Source organism: Conger conger, chromosome 14 (genome assembly GCF_963514075.1).
Source record: "Conger conger chromosome 14, fConCon1.1, whole genome shotgun sequence".
Taxonomy (NCBI): Eukaryota; Metazoa; Chordata; class Actinopteri; order Anguilliformes; family Congridae; genus Conger; species Conger conger.
Genome location: NC_083773.1, coordinates 10227919 through 10241135, shown reverse-complemented (window position 1 = coordinate 10241135; position 13217 = coordinate 10227919). Strand labels below are relative to the sequence as shown.

Sequence of the window (13217 nt, the reverse complement as noted above, 5' to 3'; positions counted from 1 at the left end):
AGAAGGGCAAAAGCTGACAGGAGGGTAACAGTAATGAAAATAACCACACATTACAACCGTGGTATGCAGTTAAGTCTAATAAATACCTAATAAAGTGCTCACTGAGTGTATATGCATTCTAGAATAAAATATCTATACATAAAGGTTGTCATATTTTTTGTATTACATACTGTACAAAAATTATTGTTCTAGTCTATTTCACCTTGATTGTTCTAGTCTACTTACCAACAAAGACATTTTACAAAGGTGTATTCACAGCTACACTTTATTTTGGATATAGATTATATCACTTTTCACAATATTGCAGCCTCCTGGTTCACCACTGTGTCTTTTTTTTTTCTTTCACCTTGGGCCCCTGGGCGCAGTACTTCTGACTCTGAGCGCACCTGTGTGACTGCAGCAGGACTCGTGGAGCCTGCTGGCTGAGTCTGTCGACCGCTGCAGCATTGCGCCTATTTTTAAGGCATGTGGTCGCATTGTCTCACCGCAGCACAGCTCCCGGTGCAACCATCTGCCTCGCTCAGCGCAGTCCACACTTCACTAATTGAGTCAGAGCGGGGTGATGGCAAATGCTCCTCCTCACATCATGAAACAAGTCTCACCACTCGTTAGGAGATGCTGCAAAGGTTTGGTGTCCGCTTGCTCTGAAACTGCAGGAGAGCAGGATGGCAAGGTGGGATTAGTGAGGGGGTGGTCAAAAGTAGCCTCCATTAGCTAGCCTCATCAGGGGTTTGTGTTCTTTTTAGGTTTGTCTATAGGTAAGCTTTGTGCACATGTATGTTACATTTAAGATGTGCACAAGCCTTAAAGAGTAATTATACTCGTCATTTCAGCCTGGCTCCGCCTTCTACACAATTTTGAAATGCCTTCTGCGGTGGGTAGACTAAGTGGGTCCATCTCATTTGTATAAAGTATTCTCTAACCAAACAGGTGCAGGCAGTACAGTTCTGTTTTGTATTGATCCATAAGAGCTGGCTTGCTGACTTTGAAAACGAGCCAACTGGATATGTGACTGACATGTATATATGACATCACCGTACTGGTGACGTCACAATTCGGGCGAGGCCAGAGTGCGCTGCAGATCGCATTTTTCAAACCTTCTATACAGCATAACACACTTTTCGACCTGATATTATTTCATAAATGTTACGGCATGGATTAAAATGCACAAGCTTCGGCAATATGATGTATACACAAGGGAAGCAGACCTTTCGGGGAAATTTCAGGGGAGCCCCCCACCCTCCTTCCAAAGTTAGATGAGGAAGTGCGTTGTTGTGTTAATAATATATTGATTGAGGGGAATGGAAAGTTCTGACATTTCATAAACACGCCCACTGGTACACAACTCAGGAACCCCCAACCCACTTCCAGGAAGTGGATGACTATTTGCCTAAATTGAGGAAAAAGTTCATCTTGATTTCAGCTTGTCTTTCAGAGGAAGTCAGCTATAGTAAGTAATGAGCAAAGTAAGTGAGAGTGGAGGGAGGGTGGTCACAATGTCCACAGTTGGAGAAGATGAGTCGTGAGTTAAGTACATGCCTACTCCGTGTTTACGTGTAGCGATGGCAGGTCTGTGGAATGTACTGGAAGCTTGTGGAGGGGGTGTAGGGGGCGAGAGGCTGTGGACAGCGTGCAGGCCCTGTGCAGCAGAGGGCTGGCAGCCTCAGGCCCTGACAGGTGCGAAGGGCATCAGGGTTGAAAGGAGCCTTTGTTACAGAGGATTCACCCACAGAAGGAGGCCAGTACCATGTAAGGTAGTGCCAGCAGGCCAGACTTATCAGCTGGGATTTGAGGGGCAGGGTGTTTGTGTGTGTGTGTGGGGAAGGGGGTGGGCATGAAGGAGGGCTGTACATCTCCTCATGGAGCTGTCCTCTCACACACAAACAGAGCAGCTGAAGTCAGGGGAGAAAAAAAAAGAAAGAGGCGAGCTCCAGGGCTGGAGAGCACCGGAGCAGGCAGTCTGAGCCGAGCTCAGCCAGTTCCCGGCAGCCCCTCGCCCCCGCCAGGCTCCCGCGCTCCTCGTACAGCCATGTTTCAGCCCGTGGCCTGGGAAAGCTGGCTGGACTCCTTATTCTCCAAGAAAATCAAGGTAATCCCAATAGTCCGTTGGTGCTGGGATCTACAAGTTGATAGGCTGCCCTGGTCCTATTGTGGGTGTGCTGCAGTTCTGTTACCTTTTCGGATTTGTATGGGAATGTGGTTTGTTGTTTTGTAGCATGGTGCCATTTGGAGGACCTGGATGTGTCTGTTGGTTTGTCAGAGACATGACAGTAATATTGGGCCACTGTGTAAATTCCATATGTAGGAACACACTACTGTACCTGTCACAGGTCCTAATTGTTTCATTTCTGTTTATTTACATGATCAGTGCATAAATATAAAACTTAAAGCAAAATTTGTACTGTGAATGTATAAACTGGTACAAATAATTTGGTGTGCTATCACTCTTATGTAAAGTATTCATATTTTCTGGAGTGCCTAGTATGTTGGCGGTGAAGAAATTCAAAACACATGAGCAGGAGGGTAATGAATTGGGCAACAAACTGTGTTCCCTTCTTATGTTCCATCCTGCTCTGTTCTTTTGTTATATGGCACAAACCCCATCCTGGATTGAAATGTTTGCAAACAGCACTTGCTTTTTAGCGTTTAGCTTCATAGGTTAAATAAGTTAACTTAAGTTAGGCATCATGTTCCATGTCTTATACTTTTAATGTAGAAATAGATTCTTTGGAGTTTTATGATGTATGTTGGGGCAGTGCATTTCACTTTTCCTCAAAGCATTGGGCAGTTGAAGGGAGCGTGTGTGTGCATGTGTGCAATGCCGTGACTGTTGGCACTGAGGAATTTTCAGACACATGGACAAGGGGCTTTAATAAGACGCGTGCGGAGAGTGCGATGAGAACACAGGCCGTGTGTAGCCTACGCGTGCGGGTCCTTGTATGTGCGTGCGTGTGCATGCAGGCGTATGGTGGGGGGGGGGGGGTTGCTTAGACTGGTGATGGCATCAGATGTCTTGTCTTGTGTTTGACATACATGTGTTCTTATGTTCACTGACTGAACTCTCAAAACTTATGAAATTCCATTTAAAAAAAAGAAGACAAGGGTGAAATGAAAATACATTAAAACACAATTGAATGATCACATATTACTGGGAGCCACAACCACAGGGAATAATGAAAGATTAGCATTATATTTTTTACACATGAAAACCCTTTGCTAAACAAATAAAAGAATAATGGGCTTTTCCCTAAATTGTTTTGTTACTCGCTGTTTTCATGCTTTTACTCTTTTGCACCTCAGGGTACTGAGGATTTTAGAAGTATTATTGTGAACATAACAAGAAAGCTTACAGTATACGGAAATGCAGAGAGCATGAAGTTCTCTGCAACTGGAACTACACTCAGACTTGGGGCTCTAAACTGGCAGGGTGGACCCAGGCCCCTTCCCACACCTGTCTGTGTGCACTGCTATGCGAGACTAACTGTGGAAGTGCTATAATGGGACAGGAATGACTGGGGCATGTGAAAACTCTCACCGTGTCACCTCTAAGGTCAGCTCTATTTGGATCGACGGAAAACCGTTTGGTCAGAAAATGAGTGTCAAACACTAATCGGTCAACATGAGCAGCATGCATTGCCATCAGTATGCACTGACTTCAGGAAAAAAATAAAAATACAAACAAGCAGATCAACATTTGTGCATGAAATCAAAGCCTCGCCATGTTACATGGCATGTTGCATTTCTTTCAAGCCGACAGTACATGATCATGTGATACAACAGGAAACTATTACAAAATCACAGTCTCACTTCTCATTTGAAAGCGTTCATAAACATTTAGAAAGAGGTCATTTTTAGTGCCTTTTTTGGAAGAAATTGAAAAGTTGGGTGATTGTGCTAGTTATGCTGTCATTGTGATGTGGACAGAATTGTTGGGACAGAGCCAAAAGGCATGGACCATCCCTGAGCAGGTCGGCCATTCTTTCAGCCACACAGCTGAGCAGTGCCCCTCTGTGCCTGGGCCCATTATCTCCAGCTAACAAAGCCAGTGTTTGTCAAACTACACCTCACAGCAGAATGGCCCCTTAAGCTGCCAAGTGAGAAGTTCCTCAGCCAGTGACGCTGATCTTCAACTTTTATGCATATTTATGCATATTTAGTGTTTTCTTTTATTCTATGAAAATGTAATCAATTGTTCAGTCTTCTGCTATGAGTGTCACCAAATTTCCTCTGTGAAATTTTTCCACTCTCGGGCAAATGATATCTGTTCACTCCCCGACATCCCTGCCCATGTTTTAATATTGTGTTCTTTTTTTCTTCTTCTGTGGTGCAGAACATCCTTGCAAAGGCTCTCTACGACAACACAGCGGAGTGTGCGGATGAGCTGGCCTTCCGGAAGGGCGACATCATCACGGTCATGGAGCAGAACGTGGCCGGGAGCTACGGGTGGTGGAAGTGCTCGCTGCAGGGGCGGGAAGGTCTCGCCCCGGCCAACCGCCTGCATGTCCTGTCCCCGGCCCAGGCCCAGGGCCTCTACCGGGGGGCCGTGGTGGGCTGCCTGACCCTCTGCGCCGAGACGCCCTCCGCCAAAACTTCAGCGCGGTGCGACAGCCCACAGAACATCTACCAAATCCCCAGTGTCCTGCGACAGCCCCCCGGCCCCACCTATGAACGCATGGACCAGGTCTACAAAGTGCCCTCCGCCCCACAGCCAGCCCCGAAGGGTCCCACCCCCACCTCACAGACACACCAAGAAGGGAAACCTTCTCCTTGCCTGGTAAGTGCATGTTTCGGGAGAAGGTGTGGGGAGGCAGTGTGCTTTGGGTTGAAAGTTAGCCCACATGAATAGGCGTGTCCTGTACAGTAAGAGGTAGATTACTTAGGACCTGACTGGTCATCACATTGCTTGGTGCTCTCCTTTATTCTCTCATTCTCCGCCGTCTCCGCCCCAGGGCAGGCGTGTTTGCGTATTTAAGAGGGTCGGGTGGGACAGGAGCTGTACGGTGGCTGAGCTACTGCCCTCGGAAGCCCCCGCTGGTAAAAATGGTAACAGATGGGGGCTGGGGGGCCCCTCTGTGGGGAGAGGCATGCAGTGCTGATGCTTTATGAGCCTGTAAACAAGGAGGAGAGACGGCCATCAGACAGTACTAACTGCTAATGGGGAGAGGCCCCTGAGAGCGAGAGAGAGAGAGAGAGAGAAGGGGGGGGGGGGTATTGCATGGTTTCCATTAGAGCCACTGCTGGGTGAACCATGTTAATTGGCAAAACCCAGACATATCACGGGCTTCTAGCCCAGCGATATCGTACCACGTGTGGACATGAACAACCGCTGCGACTCAGTAGCTGCAGTGGGACACATCTTCTCTCTTGGCTCAGGTTTCACTCTCCATGCACAGGTATCAGTGGCTGGAGGAGGCTGCAGCCCCATTTCGGAAGTCTACGATGTTCCTACCCGAGCCAGACGAGTCTCCCTATTCTCAGTAAGCTCCTCCGTCTGTTTCACTGCATGGCTGTGAACACAGCATATAAGGGCCAGAGGGGAAACAAGGCCTATATAACAACCATAAACATGCAGTCAGCTTGAAGCTTGAGAACACAAAATGGATATTTGGAACCGCATTAGCACAAAATAACCACTAGGGGGAGGCTTTGGTGTATTTATTCCTTGTCAGCATACTGTATACACCTTATCAATTTGCATATGTTATAGTTAGCTGTGTTGGACACAACACATATCTGACAAGTGCTTTGATAACTATTAGTTGTTAGCCATCGTTAACATATTTCCTGGAAATAAACAAAATGCATGGTGAACACAAAATACCGTGATGCCACCTATTTCTTCAAGGAATTATGAATTTGAATAATAATCTCTGCCCAATGCCAGGTGTCTCCCCAACGGCCTGTGATCAGGAAAAACTCCCTGGTGACCTCCTCAGAGCTGGGGCTGAAGGGTGATGCTGGATTGATGAAGTTTGCAAAGAGCCAGGCCAATGTGAGTTCACTGCACGTACTGCACACTTCACTGCATATAGGGACGACATTAGCTTCAGAAGGATTGTCTGGCAGTCAAAGGGTTGCCGATTTGATCCCCTGCCCTTATTGTGTCAAGCGTCCCTGAACAAGACCGCTAATCCCCAGTTGCTCCGTACCTTGCAGCTGGCGTGTGAGTGTGAATGGGTGAATGAGAGGCATTTGTTGTAAAGTGCTACATAAATGCAGTCCATTTACTATACGCTAGTTCTTTTGTCTCTGTTGGGTCAGGTCTGTGCTGGGATTTACTGGGTTTGTATGTTTGAACTACCGCTGAAGTAGACCATCGTAATCGTAAAGATACACATACAAATACTTTTGTCTTGTATATTGGAACCTACAACATACTCCCAAAAAGTGCAAGCCTCATCTTCTGGACCTCCTAGTTGGCTCAATTGCACCAGGCAAGATAAATCAAACACAGAAAAGTATTTGAATCCAAAACAATTACGTATTTGACCACAGTCTGCTCTGAAGTAACATGTTCATTCAAGTGGGCCTGAAAAGCGAGTCGTAAGTATTTCCAATCTCAAAGGTTTATTTTCATCCAGTGTACAGGCAACACAATTTTTAATCTCCCTCACACATCTCTTTTTGTACAGGTATTACTGTACATTGAATGTACTGTACATTGAATGTAAATGATTTTGCCTTTATTAGGTCTATGCGACTCCACCCTCGCAGTCCCAGAACCCCGTCAATGACATCGCCGCGGACTCGACAGCCGAAGCCCAGCAGAGACTGGCTTGCGGATACAACACTCTCCCGAACCCTCGCAAGTCGGAGTGGATCTACGACGTGCCCGTGTCGCCCGAGAGGCCGGGCCAGAAGCCGGCGGGCTACAGCACCCTGTCCTCCAAGCCAGCCAGCGAGGGGAGGCAGCTGTACGACACCCTGCCTGCTCGGGTGTGGCCCGTTCAGAGCTGTGGCTCGGCCCTCTCGCTCTACGACATCCCCAAGCCCAGCTCCCTACCCCGGCCAGCCCAAAATGCGCCTGCAAACCGCCCCTGCATGGAGCCCCGAGTCTCCATATATGACACCCCCCCGGGGGCCAAGCAGACGGAGAGCTCTGTGTACTCCGTGCCCCCCCTTTCCCAGGAGCAGTCCGCCGCCCAGTGCCCTGAAGACTCAAGGGGCCACGTGCCCTCAGAGCGCAGGGGCATGGCAAGACCCAACTATGACCACCCGCGTGGGCGGCAGCTGTGGGACAGGCTTGGCGCTGGGGCAGGGTCCCTCCAACACAGTCCTGCTCCCCGGGAGTCCCTGCGGAAGAACCGGGAGGAGCAGGAGGAGAGGGACAGCGTCTCCGGCCAGTCGACCAGGGACAGCGTGTCCAGGCAGTCGACCAGGGATAGCCAGCGGAGCAGCACCGCCTCCAGCTCCTCCACCAGCTCCTGTGACTCCCTGGCCCTCAGCTGCTCCTCCCCAGAGCCCCAGCGTGAGGTCAGCCTGTCCCAGGAGGAGGCCAGCCAGAGGCTGGTGGAGCTGCAGGAGGCCGTGTGCCAGGCCGTGCCCCGGCTCATGGTGTTCGTCAGCAGCCGCTGGCGGAGCAGGGAGCACCTGGGCCAGCACCTGCCGGAGATTCAAGCCGCGGTGGAGGGTATCTCTGCAGCCGTCGCCCAGTTCCTAGACTTCGCCCTGGACATGAAGGGCAACGCCCGGCGGCTGACCGACTCCAACCTGCAGGTGCGGCTCCACAAGCAGCTTTCCATCCTGGAAGACTCGGGCCTCATCCTGCAGCAGGCCAACGAGGCCCTGGACGGAGGCGGCTGGCAACTCGACACACTGTCTCAGGACCCCAACCAGACCCAGACACCCGATCAGCTGGAGCGCTTTGTTATGGTGGCCCGCACCATGCCCGAAGATATCAAGCGCCTGGTGTCTATCCTGATTGCCAACGGCAAGCTGCTTTTCCGAGCCGCACAGAAAGAGGCTGACCCGTCTGGAGGAGAGACCCAGACGGAGGCGAAAAAGAGGCCTGTGAAAAACAGGCAGGTGGGCGACTCCGGAGCTGAAGACAATGACTACGTGCAGCTACAGGTGAGTGGGCCCAACTTAAGCCGCCTCTCTCTAAACCCAACTGTCCTCTAAGTATTGTTGGAAACATTAAGTGCATAATACTGTATTTTCCCTTTTAATTTGATGTAACTAGAAAAATGTGCAAAAATATCTGGAATACCGGGTGACAATAATTTGTTTGTTGAAAATGATCATTGCTCTGAAGGTTCTCCAAATCCTTATAGACCCACGCTAATCACATTGTGGCCATCTTCATTGCTTTTGTGTTTTAGACAAAGAAGGAGTTTGAGCAGCAGCAGAACAGCAAAGGGGAGGGCAAGAACATAGCTCTGAATGGGGCAAGCCCCCAAAAGCCCCAGGTAAGGTTCTCCAGTACAACTCTGAGGAACTCAACAATAACCAATATGTAAAGTGTTTCTGATAAGCTAGTTTGGTTTCAACTGTTATCATTGATACTCATTCCTCAAATATGACCATCTCCTCCTCCTGTCAAATGTGGCCAAAGTATACTTGCTACAATACACATGCAAGCTGCATGCAGTTGCAGAGGTGACATGGTACCTCACTAATGACAGGGATATTAAATTAGGGATGGTTATGACAGAGAGGAGCTCTACTACTACCGAAGGTTATTGGTAATAACAGAAATACCAACAATAATTGGTCGATAATTTATGGCTATACTTCTGGGACCCCATTACAGTATCTAGGCAGTTTAGACAGATGGTATCCACCAGTTAGTACTGGTGTTGTTCTATATGTTTTTCTTTACCAATGTACTCTGCGATTGGTGTAGATCTCCCTGCTCCTCTCCCTATTTTATTATCATTGGCCAATGAGAGCCAGGCTAATTTGTCTCCCTTTGTCTCTCAGTTGGGTTGCCAGGTTAAGCATAAGAAGCCCCCGCCTCCTCCTCCTCCTGCGCCTCCTCCTGCGCCTCCTCCTGCGCCTCCTCCTCCTCCTCCTCCTCCTCAGGTCTGTGCGGAGCACTGCCGGCTCTACTTCGGAGCCCTGCAGAAGGCCATCACTGTGTTGGTGGGGGGTCTCCAGGCGGGACAGCCGCCCGAGACGTTCATCGGTCACAGCAAACTGGTGATCATGGTGGGTCAGAAGCTGGTGGACACTCTGTGCCGGGAGACCCAGGGTGGACAGGCCAGCCAGGACCTGCTCTGCAAGAGCAACCACCTGTGTGCCCTGCTCAAGCAGCTGGCCGTGGCCACCAAGAAGGCCGCCCTCCATTTCCCTGACATGCAGGCCATGCAGGAGGCCCAGGACTTTGCCAAAGAGCTAGCGCAGTGGGCGCAGCACTTTCGGACCACGCTGGACCTCTGAGAGACCCCCAGCCAGCAGATCACCAAGTCTGTTGAACAACAGTCAAGATTGCTGTTAACAGCAACCTCACCCCTTCGCGCTCCATACCATTTGCCATTTAGCATTTACTAATACTTATTCTCCTTTAGTTATGCATTATCCACATTTTCCAGGCCCTTTTCCATTCATTTATTTAGGGTGAAGTTTTGTGTTGGCACAATGATTCAAGTTCAATAAAAGGTCATGTAAATGATTTAATGCAATGTAATGCAGTATCATTGTACCCGTGGCAATTATATCTGTCATATTGTTTTGTTATGTACTAGACTGGAAAAAAAAAGATTTGGATATAATTATATGGGTTATATTGTAAATTAAACAAAACCTTAAACGCAACTTGGTTATGTGGAACGACTGTATTTTTGGTGCATTTTATGGGTCTGGAAAAATGTATGTTTCACCTGGACTATACATTGACAAAAATATTCCATAATTTGATTCCATAAATATCAGTCTTTTTGCCAAGTAAACAGTATATAAGAATTTCAGCACAAAGAAACTTGCACATTTTAACGGAATCCGCTATTGCCAAATTCAATATAAATTGCTTAAATGTCATATTGCTTATTATGTATACCCAATTCAAAGATATATAATTAGGTATGTATTTTTTGTACAGTGCATTTTCAGAAAGGAATTCAGTAAGTGAATTTCTAAATATTTAAATATTTTGTATGCATTTCATTTTTTATTCTATTGTTTTTCTTTTTTTTTTTAATCCACTCCATTTATATAATAAAAATACAAAATACAGAAATGCCTTCAAAAAATGGATGCTTATACAAAATTATCATATCTGGGGTCTTTTCCACACAGCAGGATAACTGTGTGAAGTAAAACCTTCAGTCCATGTTCCCGATTTGGGATCAGGTTCAGGTTTAAATCAATGCAGTTATGTGGCCAACTCAGTAACTGTTTGTGGAACAGGCCCCTGTTAATATTTGGGAAACATTTGCTTAACACTTATTTTGCCAGTTCAGTTATATTTAAATAAAAACTTTTCCAAAGATTAAACTGTGGACATGTGTTTCACTTGTGTGTTATTCCCCTCCGCTATTCCCAGGAAAACATTCAGTTAAAATGCATTATAAAACATTATTTCTCTGTTTATGTGCGCCATACGATGTGGCAGCTGAGATGTAACTCTGGCGCCATCAGTTGGCGAATATTGAGATGAACAGGCTCTTGCAGCTCATTGAGAACTTTGCAGAAGTTTGTGCAGTGGAAAATGGCTGCTGTGCAGTATGGTAGCCATGGTAGATGCATCCAGTGAAAGCCCAGCTGTGTAATATATGTATTAGTGCAGTGGAGATCTTGGTTAAATGAGCATGTTCAAGGAGTGAATTTAGGCTGGCTATGCTTCCTGGTTAAAGAACTGAGCTTGTTTTCAGGATTGGTTACCAGAGGATGCAAGTGCATGTAGATAAGTAGCATGCATCTCACAGTCACTGTTGCCAAATTGGCAACTATATTATGCTGTAAACTAAATAAAAATACAGTTATTGACATAAGCTTAATTTTCAACATGCATGAAGTAGTGTGCTTTAGTATTGATTCAATGGAATCAACCAAAGGCCTCACAGATCCAGAATCACACTCCCGTTTAATCACAGCGCCCCCCTGTGGCGAGCAGGATTTACATCTGGTTAGCTTAAAAGTATTTTAACAAATAGAAATCTTGCAATTTCAAACACAAAATGTAACAATACTTTGCTAGCGTCGCTTGTTCCCCAACAAAATGAAAGTGACTCAGACATCTTCTTTTAAATTCATTAAACTCACTAAACTCATAAATTCATATACCATCCCTCAAAAACTTAAAACAACACTGCTACTTGCTTGACACTTAATAGTAATGTGTGGTGGTGGGACATCAACTAAGTTCACAGAAAGATTTGATTGACATGAAGGTTGACCTAATGTGTCATAAGTGAATCTTACTGCTGGCCGTCTGTCACGAGTTCACCTTCTAACTGACATTGTTTGATCATCAATACTGGGGGTCAGCTGCATCAGTGTCTAGAACAGGCCCTCACTGCTACCTGGATGAGTCCCCAGCCCTTCTTGCTCTCCATCCTCCTGAACGGGTCTCGCTGGTTCAAGGTCACTGTCCTGTTCAGAGGTTCCCTCTTTGCTTTGTTGTTGTTCTCTTTCTTTGAATTTTATGGGTGTCTTTTCGATTAAGGTAAGCGGTCACTCCCTCGCGGATTCTCTCGCTCGCATTGGTTCTATCACAGGTTCCTGGTGGACTGCTGCCCTCTGTGGAGTGGTAGGAGCTCGGCTCCTCACTGGATCACAGGTAGGGTTGGTATCTGTCTTGTTTCCATCTTGCACAGTGTGTCTCAGCCAGTAGTATGTGGGGTATTTGTCATCAGAATCTGACCCATTGCTCTGTCTCTGTTCTGTTGGCTCTTCGGTTCTTGCCTCTCCTTCTCATAAGGGACTGAAGACTTATGGATTTATAGGAGGCTGTCACCCACATTCAGTTGCTGCAGCTGTGAGTTACTTTCATTTGGTTCAAAGAGTCAAAGAGTACCGGCAGGTTGGACGTGTCAAGGTTTGCTGGTACTCTCCACTTAACATGTCTAACCTGACCAGGTGGAATTATGACACTACACAGAACCACTTGCAGCATGCTCTGACCAATGTCAAGCTCACCTGTAAATTGTGTCTGGATAAGGTCCCGGGCTTTGTCATGTTGAATGCTCATCGCACCATGAAGGAAACTTGTTATGATAGGTATGATGTCTATTCCCCCCAGGATCAGGTTACATTGAACCCAAGTAGGTGGACAATAAGCACACTGCTCACAAGGAAAAGCCCTTCTTTTGACAGATAGGGAGCCTGGGAGGCTCACCATCTCATAGTAGGGGTTTGCCATTGACAGCCGGCACAGCGAGCTTTCATTCCTATTAGGTTAGCTAGCGGACGGACCAGATCAGGGAGGTAGGTTTTCACCCACTGGCGGTCAAGGACACTGACTTTAGCACCTGTGTCCAATAAGCATTCAAACTGTGGATGTGGCACTATACACACTATACAAATCCTCCTGACTAGCTGAGCCACCCTCGCGAGATAGCATCTCCTTAGCTTGGGGGAGAAAATGTGCAATTGGCACATTTGCTCAAAGTATTACTACATTTGGGGACACCGCAATGATTTCATGCTGTAGTCACTGCCATTGTTAGTCTACACGACAGCCGAACCAGAGGTTTTATATAATTATGCTTCTGCATTCGTGAACACGGAAATTGGATAAAGGCCTACAGTTAACTACTACTGTCTCAACGTTACTCCAATATCCTGTTCACCAAATACTCTCACGTTGACCTATATTATCTCTGAATCAATATTTTGAGGCAAGTTACTGATCGATTTCTTTCATATGGTATTTTGCTGTGTATTAAACAGGTTATTCGCCTCCGCTTCAGTCATTTCACAATAGCTGTTAAATAGCTGTTAATTTGACATGTATCAAATTGGATAGGATTGAATCGAAAATAATTTTTCTAAATAACAATAAAAAACATTTAATCACTCTGTCTGGGTCCTCTTGTGGCGATTGGGCCCAAGGCAACTGCCTAGTTTGCCTGTTCAAGGATCCACCTATGCCACCAGCAAGTCATCTAGTTTGGAAATTGAAATAAATCTGGCTCTGAAAATGTAAGCTCTGATTAAACATGGCTTTAACTGTTGTATGAATTGTTTGCCTTAAATTTTTAGACTCCTCTAATGCTCTGTGAACAACTAACAACGATTGAAGAGGTAGCTTCAATCTACCTATTACAAGCTGCCAT

At 46.7% G+C, this 13217-nt stretch overlaps 1 protein-coding gene across 2 annotated transcripts in view; it reads left to right on the top strand.

The window, feature by feature from the left end:
- The window catches only part of cass4 (Cas scaffold protein family member 4), a 16752-nt gene extending 6313 nt beyond the window's left edge, over nt 1–10439 (top strand). Inside the window, exons 1-7 of one of the 2 annotated variants that reach the window (XM_061220199.1) lie at nt 1920–2089; nt 4331–4774; nt 5394–5477; nt 5885–5992; nt 6691–8070; nt 8322–8408; nt 8923–10439. In XM_061220199.1, coding sequence (XP_061076183.1) covers nt 2030–2089; nt 4331–4774; nt 5394–5477; nt 5885–5992; nt 6691–8070; nt 8322–8408; nt 8923–9381 — 2622 coding nt within the window. In that variant the 5' untranslated portion in view covers nt 1920–2029 and the 3' untranslated portion in view covers nt 9382–10439. Of the gene's footprint in view, nt 1–1919; nt 2090–4330; nt 4775–5393; nt 5478–5884; nt 5993–6690; nt 8071–8321; nt 8409–8922 lie in introns of those variants that run through there. The other variant, XM_061220200.1, reaches the window with a different exon arrangement.
- Nucleotides 10440–13217: the final 2778 nt, after the last annotated feature.